The sequence below is a fragment of the Semicossyphus pulcher genome, unplaced genomic scaffold (assembly GCF_022749685.1).
Source record: "Semicossyphus pulcher isolate SPU_LCO1_2020_fin unplaced genomic scaffold, fSemPul1.0.p SCAF_6, whole genome shotgun sequence".
Classification (NCBI taxonomy): domain Eukaryota; kingdom Metazoa; phylum Chordata; class Actinopteri; order Labriformes; family Labridae; genus Semicossyphus; species Semicossyphus pulcher.
This window is the reverse complement of record NW_027211737.1, coordinates 28,732,206-28,753,301: the sequence shown is the minus strand read 5'-3', so window position 1 is coordinate 28,753,301 and position 21,096 is coordinate 28,732,206. Positions and strand designations below refer to the sequence as shown.

Genomic DNA, 21,096 nt, shown 5'->3' with positions numbered 1-21,096 from the left:
TTTGGGAGCAATTCAGTGTCTTGCCCAAGGACACTTCTAATTTAGTTTATTTCGAATATGTCAATAAAAACAAACAATTCTGCAATTTAAAATCATAGAGAAAGACATACAAAGTGAATAACAGATTAAAATAGCAAAAAACAAGCAAAAAACAAAAAAACAGAAAGAATCTCAACATATCCGAAAAGGAGTGAGAAGAAGTAAAACTTATATACTCTCACCCCTCTTGTGATGACTTACATTAATTCAACACTTCGACATGTGACTCTACCACTGAGCCACAGCCGCTCACAACTTAAGTCTCTTTTAAGATCTGTAAATTTTACCAGCGGAAAAATATAATTTTACATATTTTCATTTACAAATATCAGTCCTATTTAACCTCCTGAGACCCGAGCTTTTGTTTGGTATGCATTTTTAATTTCTCCTACCTTTTGGGGATTAATAGGACCTAATAAGTATAAAACCTAAGAATTGTCTTTGTGTTACATTGAAAAAGTCCCAATGTCCTCATGTGAGTACCTTGTCGTAACGGTGTTGTAGCTTGTTGCTGTTGATAAAATTAGTCAAATGTGTCTGCCACATCAAGCTACAACTGTTCATACGCATTAAATTAAACAAGTTTCAATCATAAAATCTGAAGAGGTTTTGTACCTGGGTGAGTTTTCTGTAGAGACCGACTGTAACACATGTTGATCACGGCCATCTTGAATGTACGCTGATCAGTGTCATTTGCTTTTGTGATCACAGGTTGGTCAACGGGTCTAAGTTTCACAGAATTAAATATTATGGTGCTGTGAAGCCAAAGTGTACTGTCCCCGTATGAGGACGCAGGGAGGTTAAAGACAGTAAAGACACAGAGACGGTGAACGTTTGGTTAATAAATGTCTTTATTTGGCTTTGAGAGGAAATATCACTGCATGAGATAGCAGCACGTACAGTCACAGTTGTATAGCAGAGGTCTGGGCGTGTCAGCACTCCTCAGCCTCCCCAGAAACAAGTGAGATGCAGGTGAAGACATGTTTTAATTTTAACTTTCAGTCATGGTTAAGGCAAGTTTTTTAATTGAACACACAATAAGCAAAAATCTATCCCATCCAGCAGATATTCAAGCTCCAAGAGTCAGGCCATGCATTCATGCCCGTTGGTTGATTCATTTGTCGTAAAGGAAAGCTCGGGGGATGAAATGATGAACAGCAGTGACATTAAACCGTTCAGGGCAAAGTGCTAGAAGGGGTTATGTTGAAATAGCCCTTTTATTCCAGTCTGTACCATATAACCATGACCCCTGTGGCCCCACCTGCCACTTACAGTCTGAGCTGAGGGCTGTCAGCGTCAAGATCAGCTGCCTGACACCGACAGCCACGCTCGCCTTCGACTCGTTTCCTTCAGCTAAATTAAACAAAAGCACCACTACGTTAGTAAGAAAGAAAAAGGTTGGTTTTAAGGAAGTAGAAGATAAATAATAAACTCATGAGATGTCTGATTTCATTGACAAATGAATCAAGCAAAGGGGGGATAATTCATATTCCCAAAAAATATATATAGCGGCATTTTAAACTCTACATTTTTCATTCTCAAAGATGCACTTCCTCGCGGAGAAGCTGCAGCACCCACCCACCTCACACATTTGTATATACATTGTTTCAGAGCTCCGAGTTGCCATTATTGCCGTGCTGTGACAGTGCAGTGAATTAAAGAGAAATGGAAAAGGGCCTGGATGGTCAGTGGTACATTTCATCTTGTCGTGGTGGGATGAGATGCAGAACTAAGTGGAGACTGGACGGAAAGGAGTGGAGGAAAATGGGGCGTGCAAAGCATTCACCTGCTGTGGACTTACAGTTCAAATAGACGCAGGTGTTAGTGTGTAAGAAGCCTACATTCAGGAATGAGCTGGTAGAGATTCAGTCTATGATTTAATCTTTTACTTGCAGTACTCCCCAACTTTTATATGTAAAAATCAAATAGCACCGTAAAAGTTGGACTGGCTGTTACTCATGCTCCGAGATCTGTGCATTTATCGTTAAGTCTGTGTGCTGATAATATTGTTACTTTCAAGGTTTTGATTGCTCTTGTTGTGAACGTTGATCATTAATGGCACATTCATTGTTGCTCAGATGAGAAAAAACCCTCTCCTGATTCAAACTAAGGAAACATGTCATCATGCTAGCTCTCTCCTCGTCTCTCGGCGTGTATGATGTGATGTAAAATCATGACGACCTCTGCCATCTGTTTCCTTCCTTTCTTTTCCATCTAATAAAGTTTGTACGACTCGCTTCTTACAGAGCAAACAGACAGAAACACAGAAGGTGTGAGGCATCTGGAGTGTGCAGAGTGTGTGTTTGTGTGTGACAGAGATGATGTGATCAGATCCACAGAAGTGATTGATGGGATGAGTAATGTGTTACTGATAATGATGAAGATGTCGTCACAAGCAGTTTAGCTCTTGCTGTTCTTGCCGGCGGGGCTCTCCTTCTTCTTCTCCTTCTCATCCTTCTCCTTCACCTTCTCTTCCTCCTCCTCTTCCTCCTCGTCTCCCTCACCCTCGCCCTCTTCCTGGTCATCTCCCTCCTCTCCATCCTCTCCCTCTTCTCCCTCCTCACCCTCCTCCTCTCCCTCTTCTCCCTCCTCCTCCTCTTCCTCTCCCTCCTCCTCTTCCTCCTCCTCAGGCTTGGCTTCGGACTTCCTGTAGGCTCCGAGAGAGTAGGTGCGGGCTGACATGTAGGAGAAGCTGGGGTAGCCAGACTGGACCATGGCTCCGCCCACGGTACTGAGACGGCACTCCTCTCCTTCCAGCAGCTTCCTGCAGAGACAGACAGACGGGGGACAGGCGATGATGTCACCTCTAGTCTGGTTTTGTTTCTATTTTTACCTCAGTGTTTCTCTCCTGAGGGTTCTAATGTCACAGGAGTATCAGTGCTGTCTGTACGTTTGACCTGAACATTATCAAAGCTGCTGAGGTACATTATCGGAAGGTTTCACATTGTGTCACTTTCGTTCATCTCCAGCGGGAAAGAGATGATCAATATGCAAACAACACTAACTGATTGTTAATGTGAGCTCCTTCTAAACTTGTTTAAACTATGCACAGTGTAGATATAGACAGGAATTAATGTCCAAAAGGGCTTTAACTAAATGTTGTGGAAATAAATGCTCATTATAAAATCCACTTAATCAATAATAACACTTAAAAACACAGAAAAAATGACTTAAATAGTTTTATGTAAGATTCTAGTCTAAGCAATTAAAACCTTAAAACTTAAATATACTTAAACATAATATATATTTCAAATGAGCAGGGAATAGATCTAAGATTTTCACAATGTAAAATGTTAAACGTTTACACTTATTCAGTTAAGTTTAATCCCTGATTTCTGCTGTATTGTTTTTACTGCGACCTACCTGTAGGCAGCGATCTCGATGTCCAGCGCCATCTTGACATTCAGCAGGTCCTGGTATTCACGCAGGTGACGAGACATTTCTCCTTTGGTGCTGCGAAGGGCAGTCTCCAGCTGCTGGATGGTATCCTAAACACACACACACACACTCATAATCATTTTGTCATGCTGTCATAAATAAGTGGGATTGGCCATGTCTAGTAGTTTTCCCTTAATGAGTCTTACCTGGTAACATAAACCTTACTAACAAAACTAAACTATCATGTACCATTTACATACCTGCATCTCTCCAACTTCATTGTTATGACGATCCTCCATCTCGGCGATCTGCCTCTCCAGAGCCTCGTTGTGGCCCCTGAGGGCCTCGATCTCCAGGGTGCGGGCCTGCACCTGCCTGCGGTACTCGCTCAGCTCCTCCTTTGAGTGTTTGATGGCGTCCTGGTTGCGGGCAGCCGCCTCAGTCACGCTGGCAAACTTGGAGCGGTACCAGTCCTCTGCCTGGGCCTGGTTCCTGGCAGACAGGTTCTCGTACTGAACCCGGATGTCCTTCAGGGCTGCAGTCAGGTCCGGTTTGCTCATGTCCATCTCCACGGACACCTGGACACAGGAGAGAGGAATAAAGAAGACATTTGTTCACGAGTGTCTTTCAGCACAAGGCCCAGACATAGAAGTTATATTTGAAAGTAAATGTGAAAGACTAAAACTGTTTCAATCATTTGTTTTGCTTATTGTTAATAAATTATGTGACTTAAGTAGGTTTTATTTACATCCCATGGTAATTAAAGTTTAAAATGCACCAAGCAAAGGGCAGTTAAAGTCATAAAACCAAGATGGTGACTGGAATGCCACCAGTTTAAATCGTGACCGCTACACTAACAGCCTGGATACCTTTAGTGCTTCTCTTATCCATCTGGCAGATAATTACATCTGTGACTGTTCTCTACACAGCACCTGAAGCTCCTGCAACACCCTAATCGAATTTCACCCTGGATCAATAGAAAGCCTGATTTATTAGCCAATAAACAGACACTCTGATAAAAGCAGAAATTATATTTCTTTATGCTTATTTACTATGTAAACACAGATATGAATGAAATAAACATGTAATTGAAAGATATAAAATGATCAAATATAAGATGCCTGAGGTGTCATTTCCTCGGCCTTCAGTGCACTCTGCTCTCGTGATAAAGTTTGACTGTATTTCTCCTGGTGACATAGAGCCATCACAATGCACCTGTCTTTATTCTAGCTGAGCTGGATTTTATTACTGATAATGATGCTACATTGTCGCAGAGTACATGACAGTAAAGAATCTTGACTATATGTATAAGGTGAGCGCTGTGTTGATGAGCCGAGTTGCAGTCCAGTGAGGTGGACTGCTGCAGGACTGATAAATCGACTGCTGACTCAGGCTTCTCTGCTGGAGAACGCTTTGCTGTCAATAGCTTACATGGCAATTATATTCCCTGTAGGGAAGAGGAGAAACCCAGGAGGAATCTACCCAGCAACCATCACTCCTCTGCATGAGCCCACTCAACTCTCCTGCTCATTCACCTTATTGATTTATGTTCGAAGATGCAGTGAAAAGTTGCAGCTGCCTTTTTCTGTTAAATATTTTTTCTTTTCTTCTTTTAAGTTTGTTCCATTAGCAACGAGGTGAGCTCTAACGCTGTTCCATACATAACAACTCAGATTACCTCGAGGAGAAGCTTTATTTGTACGTGGATCGATATTATTGATGATCGTGTTAGTGGCTTTCTGTTAGCGCTGTGAGGGCAAGGCAGAAAAAAAGTTTTAATTTGTCAAACTGTGAAAGTATTTTCACCGTCGTAATGATGTTAAAACAGTTTGTATGAAATGTACAATGCACAACAACTGCTAGTGTACCCCACAGGGTTGCTGCTGCCTGCTGCCACTTGGGACGACCACACCCCTGGATTATGCGATATTTCTCCGCATCACCCCACCCCTCCCTCCCTCCCTCCCCCTTCTGCCCCCTTCCGCCCCCTTCCCTCACCTCCTTTAATGAAAACATCACGGTTACCCCCAAAATATTAGCTTGTTAATGGCGGCGTACGGTGCCATGTCCTCAGTCTCTTATGACCTTGTTGCAGTAAGTGTATATTTGAAGAGGCGCCCCTGTAACATGATCCTCACGTAATATTCCTACAGAGCAAACAGTTTAATGATTATCTGTACAAGACGGTGTCGACGAACAGTAGCATTCCTGTTCCCGTAGAGGAAAACAACACCCTTTTAGCTTTGACGTCTTAAAAGTTCGCACGGGGGCGTGACGGAGTGCGCGGGACGTTGCAGGGACGCTCGAGACCCCAAAATGTATGTGAGGGGGAGGGAGGGACAGCGCGTGGTGCTGAAACGGAACTGCAGTGCCATTAATTATCCAACTGCGCAGTTCTCACTTCGAAGAGGACGGAGTCTGCCGCACACACAGGACAGGGATTTATCAGAGCCAACTTTACAAGTCTAACCCTGTTGTGACGTCAAGTTATTGAATTTCGAGACTACAGCGAGAAGCGTCCTAAAATAAAAACAGTAGCTTTATAAACAGTTGTAGGACCTGCGTATTCGACTACCTCGGCTATTACTAGGAATGCAGGGAAAAATCTCCCATCAGGTTTAATAAATATTAGACTGATATTATTTTGGCTTATGGTAAAAACATGTTTGGATGTAATATAGAAACATAAAGGGCATGAGGATGGAGGAATATCAGTGTGTGTGTGTGTGTGTGTGTGTGTGTGTGTGTGTGTGTGTGTGTGTGTGTGTGTGTGTGTGAGACAAACTATGGTGGATAATTAATCTGGCAAGTGGACCGGAGCACCACCTGTGAGTGTAACGGCCCACAGGTCAGCAGTGGGGGTGTACCTGCGTGGCCTGCAGAGAAGTCTGCAGCTCCTGCAGCTCCTCTTCATGAACTTTCCGGAGGAAGGAGATCTCGTCCAGCAGCGACTCAACTTTCTTCTCCAGCTCCAGGCGCGCCAGGGTTGCGTCGTCCACGTCCTTCCGGTAGCCCTTCAGGGTGTTCTCCGCCTCCTCGCGCAGCCTGGTCTCCTCCTCCAGCTTCTCCCTCACGCGCTCCACCGTGTCGTTCATCTGCACGCAGTCCAGGTGCATCTGGCTCTTCTCGTGCGTCAGCTCTTCCACGCGCGCCCGCAGCTCACGGATCTCCTGCTCGTAGAGCTCGTGCAGGCGCGAGGGCTCGTTGTGGCGCTGGCGCAGCAGCGTGACCTCCGCCTCCAGGACTTTATTCTGCTGCTCCAAGTTGTGGACTTTCTCAATGAAGGACACGAAGCGGTCATTGAGGCCCTGCAACTGCTCCTTCTCGTTGGTGCGGATGATCTTGAGCTCGTTGGTGACCGCGGTGGACTGGGTCAGGTCCATCATGGAGTCCTGCATTGAGGAGAAGACGCGGCCGGGCGCCGCTGTCCTGCGGTAGGTGGCGGAGGACATCATGGAGGGGGAACCATAGGTGCGGTGGCTGCTGCGGTATCCCGCAGAGTGCATGCGGGACGGGCTGCTGCTGCTGCCCACACCCACGCGGCCGGACCGGGGGGCATCTCCGAAGATCTTCCTATAGGAGCTGCTGCTGTAAATGTCGCTGGAGTAACTCATGTTTCCTCTACCTTGGTGATGTCCGGTCCTGCTGCTCTGAACGGGAGAGAGAGAGTGTGCGTGGAGTCCAGGAGAGTGTGAGGGTGAGTGTGTGTGAGAGAGAGAGAGAGTGAGATGCGAGTGATGTCTGGCCAGGACAGGTGCTTTTATAGTGAAGGAGCCGGCGCATCATTTGACGCAGGGACAACAGAAGATGAGGGGAAACCTGCAAGCTTTTGCAGAAAGCCTCCACCCTCTGGGGAGACACGAATTCACTCATGCAGCTCCTCTTTTCTGCCTTGTAGCTCAGGCATTAACACACACAGCCCTGAATGAGCACGTTTCGCAGACAGACTTTAAAGTGGTCTGTCTGACCTGAGGGCTTATGCATCCATTGAAGTTCACTTTTCATTAAGTTTCAAACTCACGCTTTCCTTTCATGATGTGCAAATAAAATCCCTTCATAATAAAATCACACGTGTCATCTCATTTCCCCTGTAAATGTTCTCCCACAGGACTGTCTCATGTTACCACAGTCCATACTGTCCACTGTCACTGCAGTTTTTCTTTGCTGTCCCAGCAGAATGCCAAATGGGATCGATGTATAGAGCTGTGCGCCGGAGTGTGTTTTGGTGCTGCAGTCTGCATCCAGCCGCACTCATCCCCCCCCGACCTCCGCAACATCGGAATACAGGATGAGACTCATTACAGCGGTCTGATTCCTGCACCCACACATCATCGCCTGTCTCATCTGCAGCCCTTTATGGATGGGTAAATTGTAAGTTAGAGAACTGCGACCTCCTGTTGGTCATCATCACATTGCATCACAGCATAAACACGAAATTATGTAAACGAGAAACATATTTACTTATTTCTTCCTCACATAAACAGTCCTCATCAGAAGCCCCCACATTAAGCAAAAGCTGTTTTTTCCCCATATAAAGTCAGATGTTTAACTGCCTTTTAACCGCATGTGGATACGAGTTGATCCTGCAGCTTTACACTGTATGCAGATGTATAGGATGCATACATTAATTCTGAGCCAGCGTGAGATATCACAACAGAACATTCAGTTCAGTCTTGTAATGAGAAAAAAAAAAGTCCTGTGTGGCCTGAGTGGTGTGTCAGCGCTGCGCAGAACTGTCGCTGGCCTTGGTGCTGATCCAGGCCGGAGGCAGGAGACGGACCACGCCCCTGCGAAGGAGAGAACGGCCACCAACAGGACTGCAGCCCTCGCCACCTCCTCACACCTCACAAGGCGCCTCGGTGCTCCTGTTTACACTGCCGGTCTGGAAAACAGCCCAACATGTGCACCAGAGAGCCTGCCAAGTCGTCCTAAATCACCTCAGACAGCTTCTGATGCTCGTTTTACAAGATGATTGAGGTAATGGCTTACTAAGAGACATTACATTGTTTTTAAAGTGAAAATACGTTTTCCACTGCAAATAAAAATGTTTATTCTTGATACAGATATTTTATTAACCTGATTAGGCCTGAAGTTTACATGACGAGAAAGTATTTAACAGCATAAATCACTGATCTTCATTTAGTCTTTTATGATTTTAAAAACTCTTCAGCAAGTATGACTTCGTGTATTTGCAAAGGTTTTTATTATTATTGCACATGTGTCTTTAAATATAAAAAGATTATGTATGAGTTGGTCTAATATCTGGATTCTTCTTTTATTCATTTCTGTTCATTTTAAAACAAATTTCAGAAAACTGGAATCATGTCTATATGCTGGCTTTTTTTTTTTTTTTTTACAAGACAAACAGACACCAGGGGGCGCTAAAGCATCAGTTGTCCTTCAGACTCCAGCAGGCCTGAGCTGATGCTGAGCGTATCACTTACAGCACCACTTTCATGTTGTAACTTCTACATATTGTGACCACTACCTTCACTTATATATGCAATCAGTTGAATATGTATTGGGCACAGCTCTCTAAATCTGATGCAATCCAATAAAACGTTCTTACAATGAATCCTACCTTCATAAAGGAGGATGTTGTTCGGGGTAACAATTTAACAAGTTAATGACAGCAGATATAAAATGGATATAAAACCATGCATCTACGCCGACCAGCCTGCGGCAGGCAGCTCTATATTAGAAGAATGTGATGTGTGGGTCAGCCACCAAGGTCACTCATCTAGTTTACAGGATGTAAAGCTGCACGTCGACACTGAAGACATACAAACACAACACATGATGACAGCTAACTCCCTACAACTCATGTAACAGCTTCACGGTGAGGTGGAAAACATATGAGACCACACACAAGATTACAGTTGAGTTTATCAAGACAGAGCAATCATCGCAGAATACACACTTCTAAAGGTTGACTGTGTGTTATAGATGTATGTGTGTGTGTGTGTGTGTGTGTGTGTTTGAGAGAGAAAAAGAGGAAGATAGAGCCTGTAGCTTTATCCTGGCTGCACAAGCATTTTTTACAGTCGCTGGTACACAGGGCCCCTTTGAGGAGGGAGGAAGTGAGTGACTCAGCAGGAATGAACAGGTAGCCAGAACTGATTCCTATCATTATGAGTCTGGCTCAGCTTCCCGTCCCAAACAGCACAGTGACAGAGCAGGTGCCTCCTTTATCTAACTTATTATACATGTTATACATGCCATCAAATCCTCAATCACTGTCAGCCGCTGCATCCCATCAGCTGCAATAAAAAGCTGGCGGTTCCACTGCAGAATCATAAACTGACTGTCAGTTCGACGTGCTGCTGCCTTTCGCAGTGTCTTTGAATCTGTAGTAACAACTTGTGTAAGGAAACAAACAAGACCATAGTACCATAGTAGGCAGCCTTCAGCAGCAGCCTTTTGCAAGCATAATGTCCAGTGGTAAAGTCTGCATGTTGTACAGGAACTACTGTGGTGCTATGTCAGAAAACACAGGAAGAGGGCGCTGTTACCCCAGCAGAGACAGAGAGGACAGCGCCAGGGTTTATGGTGATGACAAATGATGGACCTGGTGAGGGGTATGATGGGAAAAAAACATCTAGTGTGTGAAGAGGTAAGAAACTGACATGAGATTATAGGACAAGCACTGGCTTGTAACATTGGCTACATTGCATTTCCATAAGATTCAGGGCCCTTATACTATGCACACTATTTCACTGGCCTTACTTACTATAGGAATTAAATGAAACACAATCACTAATGAAGTTCCATTTGGACCAGTAAAAATAACCTTAGACTTACCTGAATTTAATAAAGACAATAATAAGTTTATTTATAAAGCACTGTTAATCAAAGGGCCTGACTTTGATTCAAATGACAATAACAACATTTTTAAAACAATATAAAAACATGTTCAAACAACCTCAAGACACATACACAACAATAAACAAGTTGGTCTTTATTTTTGCTTTAATAACAGAGTGCGGTTTGTCCTCAGACTCTGGCCTTGTTTCTGTGTCCAAAATCATTAAATTGCATGTTTAAAGTTTTACACAGGTTTGAACAGCATATATTGTTCATCCAAAGAATGCAGATGCTTCAGTTATTGTTGCAGTTACTTGTTCTGCGCATGTTGACGGCAGCATGAGGATTAAAGCTCTGGGAAGAACCAGAATGTGGACCTGTAGTGGTGTAATTTAGACGAGGAAAAAATGTTCCTTTGCACCACCTCAGCTTGTTAGCATAAACATTTACTGGAACCACACATATTAGCCCTGTATCCATAATGATTATTTGGGGTTTTAATGCATGCCTTTTCAAAGACATGCACACTTAAATTAATGTTAAATTGAGATTTAAGTGATCCGTGTTTTACAAATAATTTATTCTTCTCTTTTCTTTCTCTTCAAACTACAGACGAACGTGTGTATTTCTATTCTCTTTCAGGTTGAAACAAACTGCTTCTCTGTTTTTAGCTTGGTGGAGGGTCCTCACTGTGTCTGTGGGTTTAGCAGCGCTCATAATATTTGTTCTGATAGTCAACATGGACGAAGAGTTGACGGTGAGAAGATTCACAGTTGAAACTTATTAACAAAAACTTTTGCTCGACCTGAACTTTCACTGCAGCTGCAGGCGACTCTTTCTCTCTCTTCAGGGAATAAAAACAAAGATCCATGAAAACACGGGGAGTTTGGAGAACCAAGTGATGACATGAAGTACAGCCTCCAAAGAGACCATCGATCTAAATCAACCTAACTGACACAGCGTCAATAAAAAGTCATTATGAGTTCCAGATTACCATAAAATGATCACATCATACAACATGTATTGATTAAACTGCTCATTCAGCAGCACAGGTTGTATTGTGGTGGTTGAAAGAACTATGTGTGCTGCTGTGGATAATCTGTAGAATAGAATCCAGGGAAAGAGATTAGATCAGACAGAAAACTAATGGTGCATTCAGGGTCTGCTGAATCGACTATGATCTGTAGTTAGCTTCAGTAAAATGTGTGTTTGGGGCCTTTTGGAGCTAAAACCAAGTCGGAGAATCTTTCGCTTCACTCTCCTGCCTCTGGATGGTGTCCGGCCCGTCACATCGAGGAGCTTGCTCTCATATGAGTGAATGTTTTCTCTGTTAAACTGAGGTCAGCCTCACTGCAGACTCGCTGCGGACTGAGTCACAGTGTCAAAGATGTGTAAAATGTCTGTGCAGCGGAGGCTGAGAGATCAGAGGAGCAGGACTGGGATCAGGAAGTTGCCTGTTTTGTGTTTTAGTATGTGGGTTTAATTGTGTTGTGTTGCTCTCACAGGTGGATGATGATGAAGATGATACAGTGAGCTGTGAAAGCATGAAATCTTCTCATGGAGTTTGTATATAAATCATATCAATAAGAAATGTAAAAATGTTCATGGTGCAGTAAGTTTTATTTTTAATGTCAGGTTGTCCTGCAACTCAAGGAAGTCACTGCTCCCAGCTAAGAAATACTCCCACACATAACACTTGAAATAACAGAACTTTTTACACCTAAAGCTTTAAACAGGTTTATTAAACATGATCTAAAGTGTTATTAAGGGAGCTTCAGATGTACTGGGAGATGAATGTTGTCTACCTTTAAGCACTGGCCCCACAAGCCACCAGGCCCCTAAATTTGGTGGTCCTAGAATTTTTTGTGGATAAAATATAAGCTTAAAATCAATAAATAAAAGGCCTTTTAATACAACAAACACCTGCTTACATAACTGTGACAATTCAAGAAATCAAAAGAAATAAACAGAATGACAAAAAAGTGTTGATAGGCCTACATACGTATATCTTTGCATTAGGATAGCCCAAGCGAGACAAGCTTTGCTAATGCTAACAACCACATCCAGCTTGGACAAACTGAACTCATACCCACTAAGTCTGCCCGGAGCCTGGGTGTCACAAGTGACGACCAGCTAACCTTTAAGGTTCATGTGGCCTCGATTGCTCGGATATGTCGATTTGCCCTGTACAACATCCACTGCTGGTACAGGCTCTCGTGGTATCGCGCATTGATTACTGCAACTCCCTACTGGCAGGCCTTCCTGCATGCGCATTCAAACCTCTGCATATCCCTCCACTGGCTCCCAGTCACCGCTCGCATCAAATTCAAACCTTGTTGCTCACTTACAAAACAGCAACAAAAACAGCTCCTGCCTACCTGAGCGCCCTCATCCAGGTCTCCAGTGCGTCCCGCCCACTACGCTCTGCCAATGAAAGGCGCCTGGTACTCCCATCTCAACAGGGCCCTAAGTCTCTAACTAGACTCTTCTCCTCAGTCGTCCCCCGGTGGTGGAACGAGCTACCAAACTCCACTCGGTCCGCAGAGTCCCTTTCACCTTTAAGAAGAAGCTGAAGACCCAGCTCTTTATGAACACCTCTGACCTTAATGATTTTCATGATGATGATGATGATGACTATACTGAGCATAGTGGGGTAAAACTCAGTGGCTATAAGGGGCCATTTATAGGCTATGAATTATTTGGTGACTGCAGTGTACCTTTTTCTGGTAAGTTCAAGCTTTAGACAGAGCCCAACTTGATGTTTCCCCCACTAGCCAATCTTTATGCTAAGCTAATCAGTTGCTGGCTTTAGCTTAATAATTAGTGTGCAGGCATGGGCGTGGAATCAGTCTTCTTATCTAGCTCTCTGCAATAAGACAATTTCAGAATTTCAGAAAAACTGCAAATATGATCTGCTGGCAGGAAGTGAAAAACATGCAGTCACTCATTCTGCATGTGGGAAGGGAACACAGTTATTTATCTGGTCCTGGGATGCTAACAGAGTGACCATACCCCTCCTACCTGCTACTCTAACCTCACTCTCCTTGTAATGTCTCAACCACTGCTGCGAGCACAGCCACAACACTGAGAACACTGTGCTCGCACTCTTAGGCTGTTTAGATGCAGCTCAACAACCAGATGAATCTGAAGTAGAATTAAAACAGTATCATTGAGTATGAAGTCAGTGGGGTCAACCAATGTAGTTTGTATAATTACATTTTCATTGCATTCAGTACTGCAAGTAAAATGTTTAAAACCAACCAGCTGCAGGTGGATGGAAGACGTTATTCCACCACATGTACTGATAGCTAAATGTAATGTCTTATCATTGAATGGCCTTATTTTTCACTACATATAAAACAGCACAGAATAACTGTGAGTTTCCCACATCTCCACGGAGACCCTGATACAGAACTCTCTCCAGCAGCCCTGCTCCTTTGAAACTCGTCTCCCTTTGGTGCTTTGATACGCCAGGTGTTACTCACAGCACTGAGCGAGGGTTTCTGTGAAGAGCTTTACTACGTGTCACGAGCAGGCCACTCAGCTCGCTCGCTTTTGTTCTATCTTGGATGCACTGATCTTTTCTGATGTGCACTCTTCACCACGGCCCCCAGGGACCCCTCTTTCCTGCATGCACGTGATCTGCTCCATCTGTTTGCACACACACACACACATTATCACACACACATACAGACACGTGCAATGCAAACACACACGCACACACACAATATCTCTTGATCTGAGGTGTCAGCAGTGATGGAGGATGATGGTGCGAGGCTGTCACTCAGCCACTTCCTGCACATCATGATCAGACATGGAGTCACACTGTATCTTTCAGGTGATGAAATCCAGGCAGGCTCAGATCGTATCAGTTACTAGTGTCTAAATGAACGCTCATTTGCATATGAAAAGTGATTTGTACCACATACTACTTATAGATCTTTTTTCAATCAGTATCAGGAGAGACATTTGTCCTCCTTCAAAATTATGGATGATAGTTGTACTAATTATTTTATGTAAAATAAAAATTTTTATGTATTATTTTTTCATTCATTAAATGAAGTTTAAAACGTAAAAGTATACAAAATTCTGTGTAACTGTAGTCCAGACTAGCAAAGTCAAAGTGATGATCTGATTCACAAAGTGATTCCAAACCTCATCTGTGGCTCAGCGGTAGAGATGGTTGTCTCTCAATTAGAAGGTTGGGGGTTCGATTCCTGACTGCTACAGTCACATGCTAAATGTGCTGAACCCCAAACTGCTCCCAAGGCATAGGTGGTGTACAAAAAGCCGTACTATATACTATGTACTGCATACTGCGTTCGGCGGTCCATGCTGGACTGGTCGCCAGTCAATCACAGGGCTGACACATAGAGACAGACAACCTTTCACGTCACCAATTAAAGTACAGTCCATTTACCATAAAATTTTTCCCAGCATGCATTGTAACTTCTCACACACAGGCATACCAAACAATATGAATTTGCCGCATTGCAATGCAACAATCACTGCTAACACATTGCTAATGGTAGCAGTAGCATCAGTGCTATCATGCTAGACACGGCAGGATTTCTGTGAGCGAGTTTCATTTAAACAACATAATAACTCATACCTTACAAGATGAGTTGAGGAACTTGAATATTGTGAATGTTTCCTAAAATTGCTGTTGTTTTCTGTAAATAATTTAATACCATGGCAATGCAACAACACAAAGTGCTGCTGATTTAATGATGCATTTGAGAACTGCAGTTTTCAATTGTATTTGATCTGAAATGGACAGACTCCAGCAAACAGCAGTTAGTTAAGCAAGTGTGAGTCAAGCACAGACGCAGGTGAGCCTCGTGTCTTTGTTTGTAAAACCTCGGGCAGTTTTGGTAAACATTTACCTTGTATGGAGCATTTTAGCTACAGAAAACAGGAGTGTCATATGTCATGAGAAACGTACAGTTCTGATTTATCTCCCACTTGGGGGCAGCAGAACAACCTATAAACACATCATCCAACACAGAGCATCATTAGCAGTCATTCAGCCCCTCATTACAGTGTCAGTATTAAACCAGCCGGCCAGTGTAAGTCTATTATTCACTCTCCTTTTGGCCAAGTTTTCTTCTTCTGATAGATAAATGTGACTATTTAGTTAACAAATACTCCAAAATGTTCACCAGCTGGAGGCTAAATTTGCCTGTTAGCAAGTCAGTTTATCTGAGGCTTTTTAACACCTGCCAGAGGTCGATGGAAATGAAGCCGGAGCAGTGAGAGAAAATAAACAATCAATCAAGTTATCTCAAGAGCCTTTACAAATAGAGCAGGACTACACTGCTCTCTTTATTATATTATTAGAGAGAGAGCCAACATTAATGCACCATGAGCAAGTACTCAGCAACAGTGGCAGGAAAAACTGTCTTTTAACAGGCAGAAACCTCGAGTAGAACCAGACTCATTGGTGAACAGCCGTCTGCCTCGACTGGATGGACGGAGGAAGTTGGATAGAGGCAGAGAGAGAGAGAGAGAGAGAGAGAGAGAGAGAGAGAGATGAATAGGGACAAACAAACAGAGAGACAGACAGGAAAACGTAAAAACAACAGCAAAAGTGACAACAGATAATAAGGACTTAGCAAGAACAACTATAATAAGTTATTAAGATTAGCTGTTAGGTAGTTGTGGCTGATTACAGGCAGCAATTAGTGTGTTTATCACAAACCCTCTCACAGTACGTAGGACTACAAACATTTAATCCCTGGTTAATTTATTCGTTGGAGCAGCTTAAAGATATAATCTTAAAGATTTTCTGTTCAGTCACCAATGAGGTGACTGAGCCTATGGCCCACTGATGAAAGCCTTTGCATTCGCAGTATTACGGACTGGGTGTCTGGAGCGACTCTCTCGTTAGTGACGTGTTTTCCATCAGCCAGCAGTGGTTGGTCTGCCAGAGAGGGTAGGCGGAGCTAAGCGGCTGCTTTTCCGCTCTCTGCAAGTGTTGCGAGTAAACAGTAATCTACTATGGCTGAACAAACAAAGAAAAGATGGATGACTACAGATACAACTTCAAAAATAAGTGAAAATCCAAAGAAAAAGAAACTCGACGCTCAGATGAAGCAAACAGTCTGAAAAGGAAAGCGACCGTCAGCCAGGAAAATCGAGAGTTACAACCGGAGCCAACCGTGGACGTCTGGTTATCTGGGATCTTTGAGATTATCACTTTAAAGCGGTAGTTTGAGTCGCTAACATTTTTCGCTCTCATCAGAAAGGCATAACTGAAAAAGTTCCATGGGATTACAGAAATATAATATTTATTTGACTGTGATACCAAGTCGGTAAACTACTTTTCATGCTTCATTGGAGGGCTGAGGAGGTCGGAAAATGTATTCAATTGTAATTAAGACACGAAAAACAATCATTTACACATTTTGACTTGTCTTAGCAAGAAAGTTAATGATGGCTCAGCTCCATTTTGTGTCCCAGTAAGCCATAACACCAAACCCTGTCCCTTTGTGCCTCATGTGAGATAACAAACACAATGTATGTGTATTTAAAAACGCAGTATCAAATGGAATACAGTGATTACCATTGATCCTAAATGTCATCCCACTTCTTACTTTGCTTAATCATCATCAATCAACTATCACGAGTGTGGGGGGAGTCAGGGGGGAGGGAGTCTGTGCGCGCTCTGATGGTGGCGTGAGGCCTCTAAGTGATTGAACTGCTTTGTACTCGCTCAATTGTTCTCAAGGGCTTGGTGTTGTTGGGTTTCCATGGCACATGCCATTTGTTGTTTGATCGTGTCACTGCAGTGTGCGTGTGTGTAATGGGGGGGTGTTCCCTGCTTTAGGTTTCTGCTTGCATGTGTGTGTGTGTGTGTGTGTGTGTGTGTGTGTGTGTGTGTGTGTGTGTGTGTGTGCTTGATTGGTCGGGGCAGTCTTGGGAGGAGAAGGTCAAAGTAAAGTGGGAGTGCAGGTCCCGGATAAGCTGCTGGATTTGTCTAATCTGAAGAGAGGTGGGTCAGTAGGCCTGTGACACCGACACACACCCACAAATATACACACTATGTTACACAACTCTGTCAACAGCATTTCTGTACACACACCAGCAGTTAGGTTATGTCAATACACTCAGCTGGAGCGTGTTGTGCTTGGCTCCGGCGAAGCTGCATTGCGGTGGCCGTCTCGTGTTTCATGTGCAGATTAAACGTAAGGTGTGTCTTCTAGTGGCTGCTTTTTAAATGCTTTACACATAGATAGATAGACAGACAGGCAGGCAGACAGACAGGCAGACAGTGCCTTTTGTAAGATAAGTCACAGTGGCCTTGCGTCTGCAGAGAGGACGTCAGGGCACCACCACAATGGAAATCATCCTGGAGTGAACACACTTCAATAGTCACACAAACATTCAGCGGAGACCTTCCGTTCCACTCAATTGTGCTGAGCCTCTCTCAAACCTTTCCTTGACAGCCGTGACCCACTGTGCCTCCCCCGCCGCATAGTGGACTCATCTTCGTGACCTCGACACTGTATGCTGTCTGCAGAAAACACAAAGCTCTCCTTTCACCAATGCTTAACACATGGCTGCTTCACTTTGTTAGTATTTCTCAGCTGCTAAGAGATTTAGTTTTGTACTAAAATGGTGCGTCACAGGATATTGAGTGTTACTTTTTTTAATAAAATAATTCAGATGACCTTAGTCATGTTTATTCATTCATATCAACAGTTATAACCAGATGTCGAGGCCTGGAGTCGTTGCATCAGCTGTTTTTCAATCGTGACCCAGTAATTAAACAGGTTGCACTCGTTCTTGCTTTAGTTGTAGTTGCTGTCAGGGAAAACTGCTGTCTAACTGAATTAACCGATTAATCTGATGTTATCTCGATCATTTCTGACCAGTCGTAAAGACTCAAAGATTTGGTTGACACAGCTAAATGATATAAAATTATGTTACGCAAATTGACACCTCAAATTATGGAACGTTTGGCCCCTAATGTTCGACCATGACCCTTTGATGTTAGCTAGGTTAGCATGACTGGATAATTCAAACTCTTGTTTTGAACTGCATGAATACAACATATGTATACTATTTAATCAATAATAATAAGATTTCTGGTGAAATATTGTTTTATCCCCTGGACTTTAAACTACAGGAAGTAGCCTAATGCTAATGCTGAAACTATCAATTCTCCAGTGACTTCCTGTTAACATAGTTGTAGCGACTAAGATGGTAAAGTGGCGCTAAAACGGGATTAAGTGGGCTTGTTACTGCGACACGTCCGTACTCGTCCAGATGAGTTTAACTGTTTATTAAACTAAACTGATAACCGAAATCCAAAACAAAAAGCAAACTTTAACATGTTGTGACGGTCAACAGAAAACATCTGAGCCAAACTCACCCTCTTCGTCTGAACTCCTTTGTCTGAACGAAGGTGAAACCACCAATTACGGGAAGTGATTGAACCATAAAAGGAGTACAACCAATCAAATGATAACCAACATAGGAATAAATAAAATTATGGCTCCTACAATGGTTAATTACTTTTTATTGGACGACGTAACAGATCAACGATTCGCAACAAGACTGGATGCAACTGCCAAAAGAATCCCCTGACATCTGATCGTAAATGTTCTAAAACTGGGCCGTTCATATCAGAGCTACGCAACGCACACAGACACAGCTGACCGTCTCCATAGCAACAACGCACTGACATGCCCCACTACTTACGTTAGAATTAGGCCGAGGTTACATGAATTATCTAGCTGGATTTCTGTTATAAGGTGGATGACATGCTCACAATGTTAGCTGTAACACTGATTAATAAACGTCGAAGACAGAGAGTTTGGAAAGAGAGGATCTGGAGCCGTCTTTGGCTGCTGCAGCGCCAGAGACAGGGTGCATACGCCAACTTGTGCTGTTTCCTGATTGGCTGAAGTGAAACAGTAAATCATTCAGTTGTTAAACTGCATTTGGAGATTTGACAAGTCAAATCTTCTGCAACGCCACGTAACGGCTTCAGACGCTCTGCAACTAACCAGTTCGCACCGCTGCGATTTTCCCTGCAACATTCTAAAACTGTTTTGTTGCGTTGCGAATTATTGATCTGAACTGGGCTTTACAACAAATCTACTTACAATGTCTTTGCAAACTAAGAAAATGTATAAGGGAAAGTATCACTATTTTCCAACCTAATCCGAGGAAAGTTTATAGAGTGAAAAAGGCTTTTAATACTTCCTGATGTTGTCTGCTAAATCTGGTGTTAAGGTAAAAGCACCATCATTTTAGGTCGTTGGTGGCGTCCTATTTAACCTCAGATTTCAGGTCTCTGCCTTCTAAACTAACAGCCAAAAAGCATCCCAAAATATGCATGTAGAGGTTTGTGTGAACAAGGGGTCAACAGCCCAAGTAGTGTTGATCACTTCTACACTAAATGTGTGATTGAAATGCTTTCTCTTCATCGTGTCACATGTAATTTGCTTTCTTTAGAATGAAACAATAGATTTCTGATGGTGCATTTGGGGATAGCAGCAAAGACAAGCCATGTATCCAGATAGGATATGTGTCCACAGAGTACTTCTACATTTTACCAATTGGATCTCAGTCGTCAGGTGTGATTATGGATTCAAGATCCTTCAATGTATTGAAATGGTATGGAGCTAACCAGGCGTCACAGGGCTCCCCGTGGTGGAAGAAAACGCCCTCTCCTCTGGCTCCCCTCCCCCTCAGCAGCCAGACAGCCTCAGAAAGGATGTGGGATGCTTTACAAGAATCTCATCCCCCTCTTTCTTCATCTTCTTCACGCTTTGTTTGTGTTGGTTATTGAGCAGCAGTCAGATGGCTATTATCCTACAAACCTGGGATTTGGCCAGCAGATTACTCTGAAACTCACACAGGATGGCTGGCGAGGATCAGGCCCCCGCTGAGGCTCTCTTTCATCTGCTGTGCAAAAACCTCCTCATTACGGTCTATTCAACCTCTACATGAAGATTACTCATTGTATGAGAAACTGGTGGGTTGGGTTTCATGGTTAAAGCAGCCATTTGTGCCCAGAATGTAACCACTCTTCAGGCCTTTGTATCATACGCCACAAATAAAGATGAAGACAAGTTGGTAGGTAGGTAAACAAGGGTTTCAAATGTTTTATTCTTTTCATATCAATGGCAAATATAAATTGCTGCTCCACATTTCATTTTCAAAGGGTTTTGTTTCCCACATTTTAAGTGATTTCTTTAGAAGACAGTGTCCAAATTCTCCAATTCTTAAAAAGTAAGTGCACAAAACGCCCTCCTTTAAGTTATTGTTCAATAAACACACGTTAAGACCTTTCTGAGGAGAAAGGCGGCAGGCGACGACGATGTTCATGGAGCTATGACGCGGTGTGTCGGTGTGTTTTGTGTTTATGGTGTAATGCATGAAAAGCACCACGCCTGAGACCGTCACAATGGAAGGGAATGGCCTTTGTGATACACGTCATACATCATATACACTCATACGTATCGTATCCTTCTGTTGAGTCGTACATTTGTCTGCTTTAAGGCATGATTAGCCACTTTAAATGCAGGGATAAAATGTGCAAAAACCAAATATACACATGTAGTTGACTTTTTTTTCCCCTGATGCGGAAACCTGTAGCTTAAACAACTGGTCTGACTGTAGTCTTGTTCTGTGAGAGATTCCACACCTGCTTCTTAAGGCAGATGCTGAGAGCACCGGGGTCTTTGAAGAGGGGGGAGGAAGGACGGAGATGAGGAGCAATAGTTGCATCACTGACACACACACACACACACACGCCGCCCCACCACAGATGCCAACGCAGCATGTGGAGGAGGGAGTCACGCTCACACATGCATACATACAGGAAACGCACACACACACGCCAATTGGTGGAAGACAGAC

General features: G+C 43.4%; 1 protein-coding gene across 1 annotated transcript; it reads right to left on the bottom strand.

Moving 5' to 3' along the window:
- Positions 1-880: 880 nt before the first annotated feature.
- On the bottom strand, positions 881-7,208 carry neff1 (neuronal intermediate filament family member 1). Its single transcript, XM_069683879.1, has 4 exons — positions 6,285-7,208; positions 3,678-3,995; positions 3,403-3,527; positions 881-2,803 (listed from the first exon to the last, which is right to left on the bottom strand). The coding sequence occupies exons 1-4, from the start codon at positions 7,029-7,031 to the stop codon at positions 2,440-2,442; spliced, it is 1,554 nt and encodes a 517-aa protein (XP_069539980.1). The 5' UTR covers positions 7,032-7,208; the 3' UTR covers positions 881-2,439.
- Between the last annotated feature and the right edge of the window lie 13,888 nt (positions 7,209-21,096).